A 22,420-nucleotide genomic window follows, 5' to 3' on the forward strand; every position below is an offset into this window, starting at 1 on the left:
TTAAAAGAATAATGATCATTACAGATTCCTGTTTAGTACACTTTTACATAAATGATTTAGAGAAATTAATGACTTCTCTAAACAAGAAATGTCCATTATTTTTAGATACTTAATTCCTTTTTTAGACTGTCTCCTTCACAGGTTGACCACCTGAGAAGGAGAAAAAAGATGTGTAATTGCTAAGCACTTCTATTATATACCTCCCAAAGTATAAAGGTGGTGACCACACTGGGAACATAAGCCAGATCAGTTTCATGATCAATGATTCTATTGTATTACAAGTCATTACCATAAAGTACAATGAGACAAGAACCTTAGCCCAAGCCCCCAGCCTGATAAACACTAACACAGCAAATACTGGCTGTAAGTAAGGTATGATATGCTGAAACTGTGAGATCAAGAGAAACAACTTTGAGACCCAATAAATCAGCATTGTGACAAGTGACTGTTAATCCAAAACAATGAATGCATATCACAAATACGATTAGACACACTCCAGCCAGATATGTCCTTCTCTCAACCCTTAGAGCCCTACGTTGGGCACAAAAAAGGACTGTCGTGGTTTAAGCCCAGGCCGTAAATCCGAACCATGCAGTCACACAGTCTACCCCGCCAAGGCTTTTCTCCCCCCTCAGCTCCTGGTATATCTAAGGTATAACACAAAACCACTACTGCTACCACCAATAATAATAATGATGATAAGGGAAATAACAAGGGAAGAGAATAAAATACCACCTGTCGAAACCCAGCCCGACCGAGCAGTGAACCAGCCTTTCTGGGTAACTCCCAGTTACATCCTGGGCATGACATGCTGTGGTATGGAATACCTCTTTGGCTAGTTTTGGTCAGGTGTCCTGTCTCTGCTTCCTGCTGGCTTCCTCTCCTCCCTGGCAGAGCATGAGACTCACAAAGTCCTTGGACAGACTAAACATTTGAGTAGTAACTAAAAAAATCCGCGTTATCAGCGCTGTTCCCAGGCTGGAAGTCAGAAAACACAGCATTGCACCCGCTACTAAGAAAGAGAATAAAATGACTGCTACTGCTGAACCCAGAACAAAGACCAATTTCATACATCTAAAATCAAGGTCACTTTAAAACCTAATTGAGATTACTTGCAACATAAGGACTATTTATTTTCTGTATACCATAATTCATTAAGTTAAACATAAGGGTAAAATACAAGTACTTAAAAGGCACACTTCACTTATCTATTATGAGATATTATTAATAAGGAACTTGCTATAAAACAAGAAGTTTTTTAACTTTGAAAGAAGACATTAGGGTAAGGGATAGTTTACACTTGATTTTAATGCAAGAAATATATCAGAAAAAATGAAGACAATACAGAATTAGGAGTAAATATAAGAGAAGAATTTTCTCCAATTCTATTTATTCCACTGAAATAACAGAAGGTTAAAGTTGGAAGGAAGCTCTCAAAATGATCAAGTTTCAGAGACTCCATCACCTCTTGAGCAAACTGTCTGTGTCCCACCACCTTCACTGCGACAAACATTTTTATGCTTACATGGAACAACCTGTGGTTCAGTTTATGACCATGGCCTCCAGTCCTGCCATTGGATATCACCAAAAACAGTTTAGCTACACCTTCTTTACTCCCTCCCTTACTGTCAGACCTATTCAGATCAGATCCCCTGAGCCTTCCCTTCTCCAGGCTGAACAACCTCAGCGCTCTCAGCCTCTTATTCTCTCAGATACTTCAGTCCCTTTATCATTCCTGGACCCTTCACACTGGACTCACTTCAGTATGCCTGTACTGGACACCACTCTACACCTTTCAGATTTTATTTGGTCACCTGACTGCTCAAAGCAGAGCAATAAAAGAAAGCCTAACATTTATGTAATAACCACAGATAGTTCGCACAGCTTTTGCTCTGTGCTACTTCCTTTCCATTTTATAAGCAAAATGAAACATATTTTAATTACAACTTTTTCAGCTCTAGGGGTGTATTTTAGGAAAGAAAACTTTGCTCAAATAAAAGGAGACGACATCAGATAAAGTAAGGGATGGTTTTCTTGCAGCACTGTGAAAATGAATGGAATTTTCCCCTCAAAAAATCCTGCAAGTGCAACAGTGATCGTTATGCAGGAAAATTTCAAGTATTTTTCCTCCTTTTAAACTCAGTTTATAGAGTAATATAGTACCCAATACTAATATGCATATCAGGTATTAATTTGGCAGACAATATGAAAAAAAACAACACCAAAACCACAACAAAAAAACCTCTAAAAAACAGCAAAACCACAGAGGCTAAATAACATGCATCTTTCTACAGTGTCCATGAGATACATGACAAAAACCTTTTGGAAGCAAGAAGGGGTTGGGAATCAACTGTAACTAAAGGGCTAGGGAAAAACTCTTATCTGTTGACTGCTAAGCTCTATAATTTCTATTCTGATCAGAATTAACAACACTGACCAGTCCTGGTTTACTGTGAATGACATGCCCTGTGACTTGCAAGCTGCAGTGTGGGGCTGCTACTTCTATTGCCAAATCTGTTCATTGTGTTTTAATTATGACATGCTGTCGTGGTTTAAGCCCAGTTGGCAACCCAGAACCACGCAGCCATTAGCTCACTCCCCCCCTTCTTCCCTGCTCCCAGAAGGATGGGGAGGAGAATCGAAAGAATGCAACTCCCACGGGTTGAGATAAGAACAGTCCAGTAACTAAGGTATAACACAAAACCACTACTGCTACCACCAATAATAATAATGATAAGGGAAATAACAAGGGAAGAGAATGCAACCACTCATCACCTCCTGAACGATACTCAGCCCGACCCGAGCAGTGATCTAGCCCTTCTGGGTAATTGCCCCCAGTTTATATACTGGGCATGACATGATGTGGTATGGAATACCCCTTTGGCTAGTTTGGGTCAGGTGTCCTGTCTCTGCTTCCTCCCAGCTTCCCCTCCTCTCTGGCAGAGCATGAGACTCAGAAAGTCCTTGGTCAGAGTAAACATTACTGAGCAGCAACTAAAAACATCGGTGTTATCAGCGCTCTTCCAAGGCTGAAAGTCAAAAACACAGCACTGCACCAGGTACTAAGACGGAGAAAAATGACTGCTACTGCTGAACCCAGGACACCAGGGAAGTTGGGGATTCCCAACTCTGAACACTTTTAAGATCTGGCAGGAGAGGGTGCTGGGCTGTCTTGACCACTATGCTTTTACCATGAGAGGTCAGACCAGACGACCCTTGAAGTTCTTGCCAACCTGGTTTCTATGATTCTATTGGCTCATATCCCTACATCAGGGAATAATTTTAGTGCCTTTTGCTTTGAAAGTATCTAGGACATGCTTTCTATTCTGAGTTCCATGGACCAGCTCACTTCTCTACATATGTCCCTTACTGTAGCATAAACTTCCATTTTGAAAGGGAAACTCTGACTTCATTATTCAGTCTCAATCACTGACCTGTTGCTATAATCCATTTCTATTTTGAAATTAAATTTTTTCTATGGTTAAAGGAAAAAAATGCATATAATGTAAGGTGGTTAAAGAGAAAAGAGTATGGATATAAAATATCACACAGAAGCTAGGGACAAAATTCAGAGTTCACTGTTCTTGCAGCTTGAGTGCAAGACAGTATTTCATAAATCTTCAAAAACTGGCAGATGAAACTGTAGGTTAGGGAGCACACATCTGCAAGTACAATAACAGTGTGGATAAGAAAAGTATAAAGATGATTGGCAAAGAGTTAAAAGGATTTATTTTGGAAAAAAAATAATCAAGAAAATATGCAGGTAACTGGAAAATGGCATAAACATAGCATGGGCTTACAAATGATGCATCACTTGGTCTAACACTTCATTAACCTAGAACATGAATAAATAGCAGTTGTCTCACATTTGGACTTCATTTAAAACACTGCAATTTTCCACATGAGGACTTGTTAAATTCATGAAAATAACCATTAAGAGAAGAATTAAAAGATGGCAGGACTCCCTGAAGGGTAAATGAAAAGAACTGTGTTTAAAAGGCATAGCATCGTCTGGACAAAAATTACAAGCACAGTTCTTTGATGCTTATTTTTCAAATTGGTGAAAAAAGAGGCCAACTGCAGCACAGGGAAAGTGATCACAAAACGAGCCCTGAATAAAGCCAAAAAGCAGATAACAAAGGTTCATTTTAACCTACAACAAGACTCTGGAACAGTCTTCAGGGAGAAGCTGGGACAAACTTTCTCACATTCTTTTGTTAATGAGTCTTCTTTAGTTTAAGATATTGCATCACAGACAGAAAAAGGTCCCTTCTAGATTCTGGGGAAGTTTAAATAGATTTTACTTTCTTTTACTCTTCTGTTACTCTTTTGCAGCAAGGCTGGTGGCAAACATACAGGAGCTTCCTGACAGTTTGTTGAATTGACAAACTAGTTAAATTCCCCTTGCTCCTGATTCCAAGAGCATTTGCAGGTTCAACCAACAAAGCATATTGGCAGACATTTGTGGTGGGATTAGGATACACAATAGAAACAATGCAGATAAACTCTAGCAGGGAAAAAAAAAACAACAAAAAACCAAACACAAATCCAAACCACCACCACCAAAAAAACCCCAACATTATATTGCCACCAGTGACAAAGGCAGCTGAAGAAAAGTTACAGGCAGAAGCCTGAGAGATAACAGAGCTCCACAGAGCAAAGCCTGGGAAGGGGGAGAGGCAGGGGGAAAGCCTGTCTAAAAGCCTGTTGACACATCAAGCATTCAGAGACACATCAACACCATACTTAAAATCCTACTTAATGAAACAACAAAATAAATTTATTAATTTTAATTCTGAAATAACCATGAAGAAAACTGAATTTCATAAAGCTGTAACCTTCTGGCTCTAATGGTGAGTATATTATTGTATGCATCTATTAAAGAATACATACAGGAAGATGCGCTGCCCAACTGCTGGCCTCTTTTGGGTTTGTTTTTTTTTTTTCCGTCATATAAAGCCTATATTCCACAATGTGTACTTTTCTGATTTCAGCTCTGCTTTGGTTTGAAAGGAATGTTTCTGACCCTTGAAGGAAGGATTCAGCACCTTCAAACTCCACATTACTACCTTTTGGTCTCCAACTGTAGTTTTCATTACCTGAATGTTCTCAGGTGCTTATGATAACAAGGAAGAAGACGTATTTTACTTTTTTGGTAGGAATGATGAATAATTAATTATTCTTAGAAATGAAGCGAAAAGGAGTGTTTGTTTCCCACCATGACAGCCTGCAATACAGCTGGAATGTATTTAACTGATGGAAGCCCTGGATGCTATAGTTCAAGTACTTATGCATATTACTTTTTAATGCAGAGAGCTAGAGATATAACAACTATAAAGCAGATGAAAGAAGCCTAAGCAGTAAACTTCTTGTGCATTATCTTTATATACATTTATTGGCCTATAGGATAAGTAAACATGTACTGCTCACATAATACGCAAGTTACTACTTACAATGTTAATTTTTTTTTTAAACGCTGCTGCTGTTTCACATCATAGCCTACTCAGCATTTACCGTGATTTTTTCTGGGAAGCACTATTTAATCTAATACCCTGAATTACATTAATGTTTCTTAATTTTATTTGGGTAAAGTTCTTTCCTTAGTCTGAGATTTATAAATTGCACAATTTTTCAGAATTTTTGTATATGCAGGATAAACAAGATCTTAACACAATTCTGACTGCATTTCCTTTTTTTCTTTTAGTTATTTTATCTCTACAGAAAATTTCTGCCTGTTTTGTTATGATAAAGGATTAATGCACCTTTTTTCCTACTTCTTCTGGGAGGGGTTAGATGTCAAAGTTGCTAAAATGCATTCAAGATGCCTCTAGTCTTCATCTGAAAGCCTCACTTAAAAACCGAGTACTCGGACTGAGGAAGGCACTACATGCTAAGTTTTAATGAAAATAATAATAAAAACCCCATGATGGTTATTGGGCAAAACTCTATAGTTTGTCATCAGCTTTTTCTTCCTGTTTTTATATAATGGTTTTGTTACTGCAACATTACCATTTCATATGTATCACAAAATCTAACATACAGTGAAAAGCATGTTCCAGTAGCTGTCATTTAGCTTTAGTAGATGTTATGTTCCCAATGAAAAGCACATGTCCTAAACACTCTGCAATTAAATTATAATTCCCATATCACTCCAAGCATGAGAATCAATATTCCTCTAATTAAGAGTCACCAGTGATGTTCCAGATAAACAAATTCTCCCAAAGGAAGAGTGGAATATTCTTAAATAGCGAAAACAAAGTATTTCTTCTACCTCACCAATCACTTTAAACATAACCTATACAGTGCTGGAGAAAGAAACTCATTTTGATTCATTATACAGTTCATTAAGTAGATAAAAATCTGAATAGCATACATATGTGTACCTATACATGCACTACAACTCCCCCCTGGATGGTGTCACCTCTCAAATCACCTAAAAACCCTTAAATTCTTAATGTGATCTGGAACCTTAATATACTTTTCTTGTGAATCAAATTAAATTATCTTAGAGAAGTCCACTCGCCAACATCCTCACCACCAGTGTATTCTGTTCTTGTTTAAACAGGCAGTAGTATTTTCCTAAACAGAAGTGGCCACTGTTTTAAAATATGAAAATGTATTTTACAGATCTGGATTTTTATTTACAAAGGATTATCCTTTAGTATCAATAAGGGGTTTTTCTTGGGTTCTAAAGCAAAATAGAATTTCATAAAGCATAGAAACATATGCATCATCCCAGTTAATGTAAGATTTTCAGTATGCATGATCAATCACATGCTTGTTATACCATCTCGTACTGCAAACCTATGACCTAGTTCTAAAAATGGGTTATCTTCAGGTTTAAAAGCACCATCTGTTCTTAATGATGCCACTAGCAAAATTGCTGTAATAAAAAAAATAATAATAATCCCTAAGTGATGGTAAAATCCAAAGCCCAGAAGACATTTTCAAGTCATGACTACTCCTACAGACAGCACAATACAAATGGCAGCCAGCTTTTAACAAAGGGTGATCAGGTTCAAATTAGTCTTACCCTGTCCTTGGCCTCCACATTGTATAATGAACAATGAATTAATAAGAATGTTCCAAGAAAAGGCAACGTGGGAGCCAAAATAAGGAGAACAGGGAGAAAATTTATATTTTTATTACTCAGATTTCCTAAAAAATCCAAAACAAGATACAGGTTTCAGACACTCAAGGGAGAGAATCCTTTTTTTTCTCTAGTTAAAAGCAAAGAAAAGTATTTACTCTTGCTTAATAATCTTCAGATAACTGGCAGAGTAAACAATTTTTTCATATTATCAAATTAAAACTCCTGCAGAGCCATGAAAATAGAAATTTTGCCAGAAAGTCCGTATTCCAAAAAAAACAAAGGAAAAGCAGTCTTTATTGGTGATCTAAATAAAAACTGATTGCTTAAATTTCCTGCCAATTGATAGAGCAACCCATTATGAACATAAAGTTGCAAAATAAAACTAAAGATTTTTCTTCTTGTTTCAAGTGAAAAGCTTCAAGCATTTCTTTAACATTTTACAAATTAAATTTAGGCATTCATTAGGCATTATAAGCATTAGGCAGAAGTGTGTAATTATTCCTGCATACGTTGTAACTATATCTCAAAAGTCTTTCGCTGCTCTAGGAAAAAAAAAAAAATCTTGATATCTGTACAATTAATAAACTTCAGGTCCCTATGGGAAATTAGGGTACTTTTTAAAAAATGTATACTCTTATCTAATCTCCTTCTCCAAGACCTCTTCAGTCTTCTATTTTCATACAACCACCCCAAAATGTGAAACTGCAAACATACATGCAAGTGTTGTTTTTTAACATACATTTTAATGCAGTAGAAATTAGATCAGCATCCCTTTATATTGTGTACCTATATTGTGTACCTAGAGCAGACTTTGGCCCCTTCAGGAACCTGCTTATTAAGGTTCCATGGGATATAGCCTTAGAGGGCACGGGGGCCCAAGACTGTTGGTTGATATTCAAGGATCACCTGCCACAAGCTCAGGAGTATTGCGTCCCAATTAGAAGGAAGTGCAGCAGGAGGGTCAGGAGACCTCCTTGGATGGATAAGGAGCTGCTGAGGAAACTTAGAGAGAAAAAAGGGGCTTATAAAAGGTGGAAGCAAGGACAGGCGGCCTGGGAAGAATACAGGGATGTTGTCTGGGAAGCTAGGGACCAGATTAGGAAAGCTAAGGCCCACTTAGAATTAAACTTGGCTACGGATGTGAAAGATAACAGGAAGGGATTCTATAGGTACATTGCAAATAAAAGACTAGGGACAATGTGAGCCCTCTCCAGAAGCTATCAGGAGAACTGGCTACCCTGGATTTGGAGAAGGCTGAGGTTCTTAATGACTTCTTTGCCTCAGTCTTCACTGGCAAATGCTCTGACCACACCACCCAAGTCTTGGAAGGCAGATGCAGGGACTGTGAGAATGAAGACCTTAGGCCCACTGTAGGAAAGCATCTGGCTCGAGACCATCTTAAGAACCTGAATGTGCACAAGTCCATGGGACCTGATAAAATCCATCCATGGGTCCTGAAGGAGCTGGTAAATAAAGTTGCTAAGCGACTGTCCATCATATTTGAAAAATCATGGCAGATAATAGCTCAAAAGAACAGCCAAAATGCAGTCTAATGACTACCAAACGAAACAAGAGTATGGCAGTAGCAACAGATAACAATACTTAGTTATCTAAACCTAAAATGAAATATTCAGGTCTTCTTCTCTATCACTTACTATTTTTATTAAGAAGAGCAAAACCTGCAACTACGACATAAAAAATTCTAGTAAATTTTCATTACACGGTTTTTCACAGGATTGTCTATTCCTACCATAAGTTGTATATTTATAGCAAATTTTCTAAATTTAGTCTGAAAAGTCAATTTGAAAATCTGACTTCTGGATGTTTTCAGGGAAAGAAAGCAGGGCAAGTTAGGAAAAAAAACATTAACATAAAAGCACACAGGAAGCAATTAGGAAACTGCAGGAATTCCTTCCCAACCCCACTCAAAACCAATCTTCTCTTGCCTACATTAACCCCATTATCCCTCCTGCACATGCTTTGAAAGCCTCTTCACCAGCCGCCAATCATGCTCCTTCTCCTTTCTGCCACTGTGCTTATCCTTCAACTCTTCTCTCTCCCTCAAGCTTTCTCTGCCCTTCCTGTAATAAACCCACCCCCTTATCGAAAGAAACAGAACTGATACAACAAAGTTTTAAAGTAGTATCACCTGCACAATCCCTCAGCTTTCATTTCAGCAGCAAGAAGGCTCTGAGACTGGAGATGGAACCTACCTAAGAAAGTTAACTTCTGTTTGGCTTTGCAAGTTCTCACACTTTTATATGGTAGCTTAAATCAGTTACTGCTTAAAAAGGAAGAATGGAGAAGCTGAGCAAATAGTAATAGCCTGTCTGTTACAGAGAAAAAGAAGACTATTCACTTAAAATTCTTGCTGCACAAATCTTCTGTCTGGCAAATTAAGATGCTGCCATGTAGAAAAGAAAAGAAAAAAGCACAGATGACACACGGATAATGTACACTGGCATAATACAACATGAAATAATTGTATATTTCTGCAACAATCAAATACACACAGTATGGTTAATATGCTACTGTACCTCATTTTGAAGTTCATCGCCACTTTTGGTAGAAGCAAGCATCTCATACAAAGTACAGCAGAGGTCTTCTGTTGTTGGCCCTCCATGGGTACCCCCTTGAGATTCATTCAGATACTTTCCAACTTCACTCCATAAGAAAGAATCATCCACTTTTTCCAAAGACTTGAGATCAGATTTCTCACCACAGTAATTCTGCAAGTGATTCAGCTGGTTATTCAGAAATTTGTTATAATCTAAGCTTATAGTATTCTGTGCGTCGGCCTCGCCATTCACAGGCAGCTCCTCAGAGTGATCCAAATCATGCATGTCAAATGAAAACACTATATTTTTACCAAAGACCACTCTGTTTTCATCACTTTGTTCTTCAGCCATCTGTATGAGGGCTGTAAGCTGTTCTTCAGTGAAGTGAGAAGCAATCCGACATGTGGCATTACAAGCTGCAGTAGCAGATGACGATGGAAATGGCCCAAACATCTGCTTGATTGCCTTTGTCTCATCGTGGCCAACACATTCTTTCTTGTGAAATGTCTTAAATAGAAAAACAGCTCCACTTTCAATCGCTTCTTGTCCATTTTCAGCTCCAACTGTTAACAAAACCAAAACCAAATGTAACTTTATACAATTCAAATTAATTCTTTTTATTGACCATAAGTGTATCAAATTTCTTGCTGCAAGTCTCATCAACAGAGATATGAAAGGAAGACCATACAAGTAACAATTGTTGCAAGGTACTGAATTATAAAAGATATATAATAACAAAGCATCTGTCTTCATTATCCTTCCACTTACTAGAAATTCATGTTAAGGATTACCAATGCTTTCTTATTTTTCTGAGTTAAAGGAAAAACTTGCCTGAGGTCTTAAAACTCACAACAATATATTTATTTGCTTTTTAAAGGTAAAAAATTTTCACTTTGCCCAACTGTTTATTCATTGCCTAGTTTGAATATTCATAACAGACTAAACATGCAGAACTCAGCTAGGAATTACTACTTTCTTGTACTAATTCCCAGTATAATTACCACAGATTGTGTATTAGTTACAAAAATTGCTCAAAGAAATTTAAGCAAATAATTGCATTCATTTAGATTCATATCTACAAAGTATCATATTATAATAAAAAAAAAACAAAACAAAAAAAAACCTGTGAATTCACCTCTTACACAAATATTCCCAAAGGGGCTCAAGAAAACCCACCATTTGATAAACCAAAATGTCACTACTAAACAAAATTTGACAAGTCATCAAACATAAACTACACAAAACCAGCCAGAATACTGTTTGGGTTTTTTTGTCACTCCAACAATTTTAGTAGAATTAGCATTTCTTACAAGATTGCATAATTTTAAAAACATCTTAAAAGTTTACTGTGGAAATTTACAAGTCGCTATAGCCAAGACGTCTTTATGTGGTCAATTCCTTAGTTACATCAACTGGCAGAACTTCAGCAGAAAACAATGAGATTTAAGTGATAACACTCATTGAGTAACCCCTGGTATAACTAATTCAAAAGAACTATTTAAAATACTATTTATTTTAAAAGGAACAATACTATTCTTTTTTTTAAGCCTCCTAAATGACACTTCTGCCATACTAAATGTGGCTATTCTCTGTTCAGTAATAAAAAATTCAGTCTTTTGTCTGCCTCTGTAAACCTCTGCTATTCAGTTATGGGTCTGTGTATTTGCTCCATTATGTCCCCTATTTTCTCCATGTTAAAAAACATCCTGAAATCAGTGGGAAGATTCTTAATTACTCTGAAACTATTACTTGTGACTTTATTCAATTTACGTTAGGTTAGAGCAAAAGAAATCCAGCATAAGCAGATGGAACAAGACTGAGTAATTAGAAACATAACATATAAATGGAGTTGACTAAAAATTCAGTATTTCTCTTGAATTTCCCTATGGTGCACTTTGAAAAGCTGAAATTTTTCCTGGAGAGGATGGGAGGTGGTATTTTTTTTACAGGATAATTAGATACCTACATATGGAAGATAAGTGACATAAAGATACACACATATACAGTATATATGTAAACATATCTCAAAGGAAGAAGATAGTTCAGCCTCCTTCTCAGTATTAGCTATATAGGAATCACAGAGAGAAAAAAAAGCCCAACATCTAAAAATGCGTAGACCTAAGTTTGGCTGTATGAACCTCATGCTTATATTCCTGACATACAAACATGCATCATTATTTAAAGTCACTTATGTCAAAACACAAGTACACGCTACTAAAAGAGCAATTCTACTGAAGGATTTGAGAAAAGGCTCTTAAATCAGAATTAGCACATAATAAACCTATTGTCGTTGACTCCAGTTCATGGAATCAGCTCTTGAGAAAATACTTCCCCCCCCCCCCCCCCAAATATAATAAGCCACCCAACTTGGCAGGAGATGCACTACTTCAAGCTACTCCTTCCTTTTTTGTTTTAAGCCAATCAGACCATTTCTGTAAGTGACATTTCCCCTGTAAAATAAATCAGTACTACAGTATCTGATGCCTAGGCTGATATTTAATTTCCTTGAAATTCAAGTAAAAAGGCATACAAGCTAATTCCCTTTCCCTACTATATGTTTCTGTTGATGATGGCTGGAACATTACTGTCAGTTCAGTCTGGGCCTTGGTCACTGTAAACTGTACTGGTTTGTGTCTCTGTAACATTCCACATCTTTATCTGGACATCTCAAAGCCGATAGCTTCTTTCTAACTTGTTCTAACTAAATAATTGCACATTTGCTTTCATTTCTTTTGTCCTCTCCACTCCGTGAAACAAAAATTTACCACTATTAAAGTCTTATAATTTGCTCTACCCAACCACCATACTGGGTGTGCTATTAAAGCAAGCCTGGGGGTAGAGAAAGGGAAGGGAAGGATGCGGAGAGAAGGGGAGGTGAAGTGCAGAATGAAAAAAGAAAACAGAACCTTTTTGCAGCCATCTTCGGCAAAAAGTGAAAATTAAAAGAAAAAATAAAAAATACACAGCTGATACTTGTGTCTGTCATTAATACAGAAAACAAATCTGCCAAATTATTTTCAAAGATAGCATTTGCAGCTAAGAATGGCAAATACTTATTTTGCTTTTAAATGTTAAATTCTGCTAACAGGGCAAGCTGAATTAGTTTTAGTCTGATGATCAAAAACCAAGTTTCCAATCAAAACTAAGTTTTCACACTTTCTTTACCATAATGTATTTCAGTTTTAAAAGCTTAATTCCAGATGAGTGAAATTTATTATTTATTTCTCTCCTCAGCAGCTAACATTTCTAGCAGAAAGTATATCTTACATTTTTATCTGCCTATGTAGCAGTCCAATTTTTCATTATAACAATCATGTGGAATTAAAGCAGGTAACACCAACTGTTCTTTTCTCAAGAGTACTGCCACTGTTGCTTTTGCTTACTAAAGGTTGATCACAAACCATACCACACACCAGAAAACAATGCTATCAAAAAGCAAGAATATCCATGTAACAACACAGTCATACTTTAAAATAAATCAGAAGACAAAATTGTGCACATAAGTATCAGATTAACTGGAGTTTGAAAGAAATTTCAGGGCAAGCCTGGCATAAAGGCAGAACTAGAATTGTACCAGTCTGCAAAGTATGCAACTTGAAAGCAGCTTGAACCACCCCCACACAACCCTGCAAAAAACCAAACCCAACAGTATATTGTTATACAAGAGAATGAAAACGTACCTATTTGTTGTGCAGCTTGTAATATAGCTTTTAAATCACCATTTACAGTTTGGTGCTCTTTTTTGCCCAAATTGTCATCAACAAACTTTATTATCTTCTTCCAAGTAAGATCAGACTTCAGCAACTGTGCGTGCAGCTTTGATCTTTTAGTCTGAAAATGAAAGATACTTCCATTTATTTCAAATTACTATATAGGGGTTCCTTTAAACAGCAGATAGAAACATCTCTCTCACTACCCTATTCTTTCCAAGGAAGAATTCTCTGTAAAGCCAAATATTTGCAATTTCAAGAGATTTATAGCTCCCAAGATTCCAAATCCATTTTACATTTCAGGTTCCCACAATACATCTATTGCTATATTGCCTTTTTTTGGGGGGGGGGGGGGAGGGGAGATGGGGAATGTGAGAGGAAGAAGTACCTTAATTCAGTATCACTAAATTTATTCTAAGCATTCCCCCACAAGAGTCCAAGGTGAACTTCATATTGAATGGCAAGCATTTGGCTCCTCAGCTCTGCATAAGCTTGGAACTACAAAAATACCAGCCCAGCCAGCGAACACAGCCAAGCAACTCTATCCATAAAGCACATCATGACTGTAAGGACCTAGCATAAATCAGAAAGTTACAGCCAATTTGACTTTGAGCGAGGACACTATGAAGGAATGCACAGGAAACTATACACACATTGCCAGTTTTGCTTGCCTGCTCTTACAAAATAGCAGTGCAAATGAAGAAAGCAAACAGTTTTTATTTACACACTAATGCTTTACAATTACACTTTGGAAAATAAAAAAATCTTTACCCTTAAGTCAGCTAATTCTTCACTGTAATCCTCATGTTTAGTGACATTTGAAAAGGAGCGTAAAGCGCCTGTAAGACGAGGCAAGGCCATCTGTTATTCATTCAGTGATCCATAGGATGAGAAATCAAAACCCAGTTCGAGCACCTAGATGAGAACAAAACAAATAACATGGCTTTGTTAATGCTACAAATACAAAGTCGCATCACAAACTTGAAAGAACATTTTAAGAAAGCAGAACTTAGCTGGCACTGCAATTAAAGAAGTTGAAAAAAATCTCTCTCAAAATGCTGATAATCAAGATTCGATAGGAGGGAGGTGAAAGCACAGAGCACAGGCAATACATGGTAACATGCAGAGGTCACTCAGCAGGTTCTTCTTCTCTCTCTTCCCTAAAGAAAAGTCACCAGCAATGAGGCGAAGTGGCAATTACTCCTTTAGTACCACTAACACAAGAGTATTATAGTGAAATCTATGTAACTGAACTTTAGCCCCCCATAGCACTAAGTGATTACAACCTACGGGAAGACTTCCTCTGTCAGCCCACGCTGAGAGCTTTCAGGTCGTTAACAGCCTCCGGCACTGATGCAGAAGCATCCTTCTCGACAACTGCTTAGCCAAATCTAACCAGCAAAACAGGCAATGAAAATTACAACACACACAAAAAAAAAATAAAAAGACTGTAATACACACAGCACTATTATAAGAGATAAAGGGAATAAGAGGGCTACCAGAAAACTGGAAAGCACTATGCCTCAGGATGTTTCATCTCACAACTGGGAGCACACACACACACTTACACACTGCAGGGCTCTCTCCAGGACTACAGTCTGCTTCTGCATGGCCTTATTTCCTCTGTGAACAGGCTCATATCTATACAGTAAACCACAGCTGTTCTCCATCTGAACTTGTACTCGTTCCAAGCCTTTTACTGAAACTATTCTCAAAGTTATTTAATTTCAAAAGGTGCCCACAGCTGAATTAATGAACTCTAATGCACATCTACAGCTTCTGACGGTAGCAGATAAATACAGATTTAGATTATTTTTGAAACAATTAATGACACCATTATGCAAACCTAATGATCTGCATCATTCTTCGCATGCCTGAAGACCATTGGCCATCCAGAATTTAAATAACTTAAAATAGACTTAATTACTTCCCCCTTGCCACACAGAGTCATATACTGCACAGAAATCCCTGCTTTAATCCAATTATCCTTAACATTTTTCTTCATTTAATGCCTGCATTTGTATTTTAGCTCTCAACCTTGCAATACCGCACAAAAGCAAATCCAGATGCAGCGTTCCAGACACAGACATAGAAATGTCACTGATTTGTCAGGTCTGCTTGTTTTCCCACCTTGCATTAAGATGCTTTTTGAGAAAAGCTATCACAACAGCTGATATTTTGGAGACAAATGTTATAATGATGAAGCTACAAAATATGGAAATATAAGATCTTTAACTGTGAAGGAGACAGAGAGGACATGTTTAAATTCAAGCCTAGAAGCAGAACAAGGCAAGCAACACTGCAGCTTTTGAGATGTCCAGTGTATTTATGACACATAATTCATAGCAGCATAGCTCCTAGTGAAAAAAGCCGGTGTAGCTGCCATTATGGAAGGGCAATAACGTATCTAAAAGTTGAGGAAATCCAGCCCAACCTTTTTTGTTTGAACCCAACAAAAAAGGTAAATGTGTCCTACTGATGACAGCACTTCATTTTGCCTACTTATTTCTACACTCAAATACATTTATCTATAGAATTATGGTCCTTTAAAATAACATATAACAAAATAATTTTAATATTATCTAACTGCCCTTTCTGAAATAACATGCACAGTAAAGTCTGAACCCATTTTAAATAAGTTCACTTTTCACACACTTTTGGGAGATTTTAAAGCATCTCCAGCAGGCTCATTTGTTCGGAAATTGAATTTTAAAGGAGTATTTCTTCTGCTTTTATTCATCATTAATACTATCTGAAATAAGAAACCTGGAACCCCAGAAGACAAGTAAGAGCACACCTTCCTGATCACAGGTTTGGCTAAAGAGTCAAATGCAGCTCCGAAGTTCTATAGTTGAGCTCATATTAATAAATGCTGCTGCATGTGTGCCACTGTGCATGCAGAACTTGCAGTCCATGGTGGGGGACTGGTTTGGCAGAGCAGCTGCCCATGGCTTTTCATTTATAGGCAAACCCCACACATGCCCTTCACTTCGGGTTCATGGCACCCACCATCATCAAGGCAACACCAGAAAACAAACATAGTGATAAGTTAGAGAGTGGGGGACAGGTGCTACTGTTAATGTGAAAAACAAGCCTATGAATGCACACTTATTACTCCACCCATTACAGCCAGCTCTAAACACAGTGTTAAAAATGCAGTAGGCCTATGAGTAAACCCTGCTGATGAAGGTACTTGCCTGCATCATGCTGCCTTTAGAGTGGATCAGCTACTGTTGTCTTCCTGCAGCCACAATAAGGGTAACTAATTCCTTCTGATTTTACAGAAATATATCTGTTTGCCAGCAGCTTGATCTGAAACATCTGTAATACCAAATGATTCTTGATCCTGCTAAGACCTGCTGGTTTTGGAAGAAGGACCTAAAAGGCTGCAGTGACAAAACCATACTTACCAGGGCCCACATTATAGAGATGCAAGATGAAATTTGCCACTCCTCTGTCCATTCCCCCTTGAGAAAAAAGTCTGAGAATAGGTACCCTCTTATTTCATGTTTGTAGAGGAACACATTGAATGGGAATTCAGATTTAAGTTTACTGCAACTTTACATGGTACAAATATCCCCCTTTCCCCTTCTCCCCTGCAGTCAAGTAAGGATAATTTGGGCCCACTTTCCTAGGAAAAGGAAGACTGACGATTCCTAGAACTATCTCAGATTTCCTGCTTCTTAAAAAAACCTTTATCTTTCCACCAAGCTTCTGTTTGTAAAGTAGAAAGAGCAGTATCCACCTTTCTAAGGCTTTAGGAAGATGAGAGGCAATAATTTTAAAGCCCATTTTACTTTTAAAAGCAAGTGCATTTTTAATTGTGAAACTTTTTATGAGAGAAAGTAAAACATAAAAGCAGATTATACTCAGAATTCATGTGTGAAACCATTCAAACTTTACTGGTCAAAAGCAAACATGGAACGTAACATCAGCAAGTTTTCAGTCGTTAAATTAAAACATTTAAAAAAATTCTAGCAACATCACAAAGGTAATGGACATTACTATAGTTTTCCACTTCATATTTTCATAAATTAATTATGTTTTCCTCCCACTCCTGGCCTTCCTATATTTTTTTATGTAAGCAACTAATAGATCTCTTTCTTTTCTCCACTGAAATGTTACAGCTGTTATTGTCAAAGAAATGCCCTTTTTAAATTTACTTAATTCCTACGATCACTAACAAAACAAGCTGGCTGCCTGGTAGGGACATGGTCTAGTGTGAGGTGTCCCTGTTCATGGCAGGGGGGTTGGAAGTAGATGATCCTAAGGTCCTTTCCAACCCTAACTGTTCTATGATTTATACACTAGCAATTAATAGCAGGTTACTATTTTTCACTTTCACTTGTGGAAATGGAAGCATTTTAAATTAAAAGGAAGCTAAAAAGGCGAAAGATATCCCAGCCATAAAGCAATACAAAAAACAAAGAGACCATGCAGTACCTTCTTGTGCTTTAAATATATTAAATTAAACATTAGCACAGGATTATCTAAATCAAATGTAAAAGCAGCAAGAACATGAGGACACATGAAGACGTTTTAAATATATCCGCACAGACAATATTTTACTTATTTACACCCCCCCACACTAAATTTTACTGACAAGAACACATTTTGGAATTGCTAAATTAAGCTCAGCAATTCCATTCACACAAAGGTAAACTTCATATTTCATTCATTTACAAATAAATCTCAATATCTAAAAAAAACAACACCCCACATTTTATTTGATGTGTATCGCCCACTGCAATTTTAAAGAAACAAATAAAAATATTAGATAAAAAGCTATTTTACAACAACATGGACACTTGTATTAGATTCACTTAAAACTTCCTATCCAAACATGCTTGTTGCAAACAGTACAAATACAGCACCTAGCATCTAAGTTGACAGCCAGAGGGATGATGGCAGTTTAATAACATCTGGGAAGTTAATCATAAGCAGCATGCCAAAGGAAGATCCTACAATATTAATATTTTCCAACTTCATACTTTGCACCTTTATGAGCCGTGCTATACGGTGTAGTAACAATTGTACACTTGCAGGCATCTAATTTTCAGCAAAAGGCTCAGACATCACACTGGAATTCTCCCAAGTTGTCTGGGTCAAATCTTGCTGATCTCCAGTCAAGGCAGGGTCACTCTTTGAAAGGGAGATGTCAAGACTAAGGAATATGTACTCAGGAAGAAACAGTGACTGCCCGTCTTTGAAAGGAGGATGTCAAGATTAAGGAATATGTACTCAGGATGAAACAGTGACTGCTTCATGCACGGTATTCATCTCAGCGAATACCAGACTTCAAACAAATGCTTCAGCGTAATGAGGAGGCATAACAGTTGCTGTGTGTGCCATCCTTCATATGAGACAGTTTCAGGATCTTAATTATTTCAGTCACTAAACCAAAAAAAAAAAAACCCATCCTAAAAAACAAATAATGGAACTGCAAGCCATGCATTCAATAGAGTATTTTTCCAGATTCTCCCTCTCACAATCTTAGCCATCCACATGGGATGAAACACCAGCTGCCTAACACTTCCTGCTAGCATCAGCTAGAGAGGCGTTTCCTGTGATTATGCCCAATACGGTTTTGGTGTGATGTCAAACATGTGGCTTGGCCCAATAATGCAATCATTTTAGATGGGCTTTTATATCATTACTAAGGATAACTTGTTCTAGACGAGAAAAAAAAAAAAAAAAAAAGGAAGCAAAAGCAATCCTTTTTTTCAGAATAACTCATCTTTCTTTTCCAAGAAGGTAAGACATAGTTTATTTGTTAGCCTGAGAAATGTCTGCATTTTTATACCCCATCACCATTTTATTCACTGCAGGAAGAGACAAGCTGCATTCCAAGTAACAGAGACTTAAAGAGTTGCCTTACATGTGCAGATTCACTATACATGAATCCTCAACATATGTGCTCATTTAAACCCTAGGCATGAACAGCAAATCCAACATACATGGCTGTGTGTATGTTTTTGTTTTAGCTTAATAGGGGGCTTCTACGCCTCTCTCTTTCACACCTTGCCATCAGGAGAGGTTGAGAATAACCTCAGAGGGTTCAATACTCTACTCCAGCAAACTTTGTCACTGAAGGAAAAGCAGGAGGTGTATGGAAGTTCAATACAGAGGTACACAGCCAAAGGAAGTAAAGAGAAGATGAGAAACAGTGAGAGAAAGAAAAAACCTCTGAGCTAACAACAGTTAAGTAACGCATGTCGCATCACATCAGATGGCTGAAAGGATGTGGGATGTACTTCAGAACTATAACTGCTGTAAAAATACATACATAATTGCATAACTGCTGTGATATGACCATGCTAAAGCACCTGATCACATGGTAGTAAGAAAGTCTTCGTAACACATTGCTGTGCTGAACGCACAAGGATAAAGCCTCCAACACTAACTACTGGCCCCAAAGACAACACTGCCAGGTTCTTTACAACTCAGCTTCAGGAAGTAAAAGAATTCCTTACAAGAGTAGAGAAGGTTTCACAAAAAAAAAAAAAAAAAAAAAAAAAAAAAAAAATGGAATAAACAATTTGAGGTCACTGCACACAGGTACAACCCTGTGACTACCTGAGTATTAAAAGTTATACAAGTAATAATCAGCAAGCGTAACAGGCTTACTGTAGGAGAAAATCACTAATAAACACTTTGACCTTTCTTCTGAGCCTTAAGGGAAGGCAAGAACAGGAAAAATATGTATTTCTCTGCTGTGCATAGGCTGCTTCAAAGACAACATTCTGCGCAGATCAAGTCAAACCTTTAAACGTTACAGAACCGGTGATAACAAGTAATCTTCACAGAACACCAGGCTGGAAGGGACCTCAAGAATCATCTGGTCCAACCTCTCATGGCAAAAGGACAGTCTAGAAAAGATGGTCCAGCACCCTGTCCTGCTGAATCCTAGAAGTGTCCAATGTCGGGGAATCCACTACTTCCCTGGGGAGACTATTCCACTAGCCGATTGTTAATTAAAAATACTTTTAAACAGTGCTCAACTACTGAAGACAGACATAGTCCCATAAAGTAATATTTACTAGAGACAGAGTCACTTGTCTCATCTTCAGAGATCACAAGCCACACAGGCACTTCAAACAGCACATCACCTATTTCATGCTCAGCAGATGACAGCTGCCTTACTGACAATTTATTATTAGAGTTTAGACTTTTTAAAAAATGTAGTGCTGCGTTACTGGAATATTACAATGTGTGTGAACTGGAATCAAAATTAACAGCTGCTGCCCACCCCTCCTAGGCTGACTACCTACAGTGCTGGCAATACAAGAGAGAAGATACTTTCAGAAAGACACCTGTAGGGATTTCCACACTGAGAAAACCCTTAACTATCTTTTCACAAAGCCTGTAAATATCAGGAGTACATTTTATTCTATTAGAAAATGGGGAGGAAAACAAAAATTGAGGCATAATATTGCTATCCTTGGCCAACACCATGAAAAGGAAAATTGATCCATTATGTCTCTAGTAATCTGAGGAGGTTAAAGCAGGATTTTTTCAAGTTGTGGATTTTTTGAAATGGCTGCATTTCTAGAGATGTAGTCACATTCTGTTAGAATGTATGTAAAATTTCTTAAAATGCATTTTAGAAAAATTGTACTGTAAGCTAAGAAATATGCACAAGTCTAGATTCTCCCATTTAATAACTAAAAGCCTTTGAGCAAGCATCATGAGTATTTAGCACAGCAGATACACAAACTGTTCAGATTTATGGAATCAACTTTTAAGTTGGAAAAAACTTAACTCCTTTTAAGGACTCCCCATAAACAAAAATGCCACACTAACAGGAAAACTATATAACCAAGCATTTTATTTATATTGATGCTTCAAAGGCAACATAGCTCATATGAGGTCATGCTCAGCAATAAAAACTCAGGGGAAGGAGAAGCAAGGCAATGGCAACATCCATGCTTACAGCAACTGCTACACATCACCTATTTTCTCCCTGTCTCGCAGCAGAAGGGACGGAATGAGAGGCTGGGTGGGCATTTGGCTGCTGTCTGGGGTCAACTCACCACAAATAAATTTCTTGAAAGTAATGGAAGAGAGGACTTTCAGAGATCTTCTTTACTCTTCCCCAGTCTTTCAGGGGGAAGACAAATTGCTCCCCCTTAGAGCAGCAAACTAAGAATTCACATTTCTTCCACAAATAAATCAGAATCCAGTTTTGAAATACAGAGTGACTAAGCAACCCAGCTCAGCAGTCTTCACCAGTTTTAAAGAAACGAATGGTTGATAGATATGTTAGATAGATATTAATGGTTTTAAGAAATATTTGAACACATAAAAGTCACTACTGTACAAACTCACCTTCTTATTCTCAACTCCTTCAAAATCTGGTTTACAACTGGAAACCTGAAACCGACTCTACAAATCACCCAATAAATGCTTCAATCACCAACTTTTAATTCCATGATAATCTATTCTTACTCTATGACCAGTTTATGATTAAGAGTCAGACCTGTAATACTAAATTCCATTTATTTTTCAGGCCAAACTTCCAACATGCCTTTAGACAAGCAGGAGTAAAAGATGGTTCAGAGTAAATACATGCCACTGGACAAATGATGGGAAAGCCTAGGGAGGTGTTAAATCCATATGCCTAAACTATGATCCTAAACTCAGCGTACAATGGAAAGGGGAGAGCCAGCAACTTTTCCCTTCCTAAATTGGCATTCTCCACCTTTCTGTTAAAAGACAGTCTTCTCTAGCATCAACAAGATTTAATAAGCCAGAAAAAGAACATTAGTTTTAATTTGCATCTCACAGATACGCGCTCGGCTAGAGGCTGGCCGCCAAACTTTAGTCCACCTGTTAATGAACTGAATAAAAAAACTGAGAACACCAACTGCCCTTTCAGCAAGGACAAATGGTAAATGCCCAAGCAGTCCAGCATAGCCACTGTAGCCTAATTAAAAATGTCTTGTTTTCTACCTAGCCTAATGGATTTTCAACAAATTATACATTGTTGTGTATAACTTCAAGAGAATATTCTATACCAAGGGACTAGAAGAACCTCAATGAGCATATGGCATAGATAT

The 22,420-nt window shown here is 37.5% G+C and overlaps 1 protein-coding gene across 3 annotated transcripts in view; it reads right to left on the reverse strand.

Annotated features, from left to right (window-relative positions):
- The window catches only part of ASCC3 (activating signal cointegrator 1 complex subunit 3), a 270,855-nt gene that overhangs the window by 245,222 nt on the left and 3,213 nt on the right, over nt 1–22,420 (reverse strand). For all 3 annotated transcript variants that reach the window (XM_057410860.1, XM_057410859.1, XM_057410861.1), the window contains exons 2-4: nt 14,133–14,276; nt 13,332–13,482; nt 9,631–10,214 (exon numbers count right to left, since the gene is read on the reverse strand). In XM_057410860.1, the coding sequence (XP_057266843.1) occupies nt 9,631–10,214; nt 13,332–13,482; nt 14,133–14,222 (825 nt within the window). In that variant the 5' untranslated portion in view covers nt 14,223–14,276. The remainder of the gene's footprint in view (nt 1–9,630; nt 10,215–13,331; nt 13,483–14,132; nt 14,277–22,420) is intronic.

This window comes from Pezoporus wallicus, unplaced genomic scaffold (assembly GCF_028554395.1).
Source record: "Pezoporus wallicus isolate ANWC-B61680 ecotype Strahan unplaced genomic scaffold, APGP_CSIRO_Pwel_v1 contig_747, whole genome shotgun sequence".
In the NCBI taxonomy this organism is placed as follows: Eukaryota; Metazoa; Chordata; class Aves; order Psittaciformes; family Psittacidae; genus Pezoporus; species Pezoporus wallicus.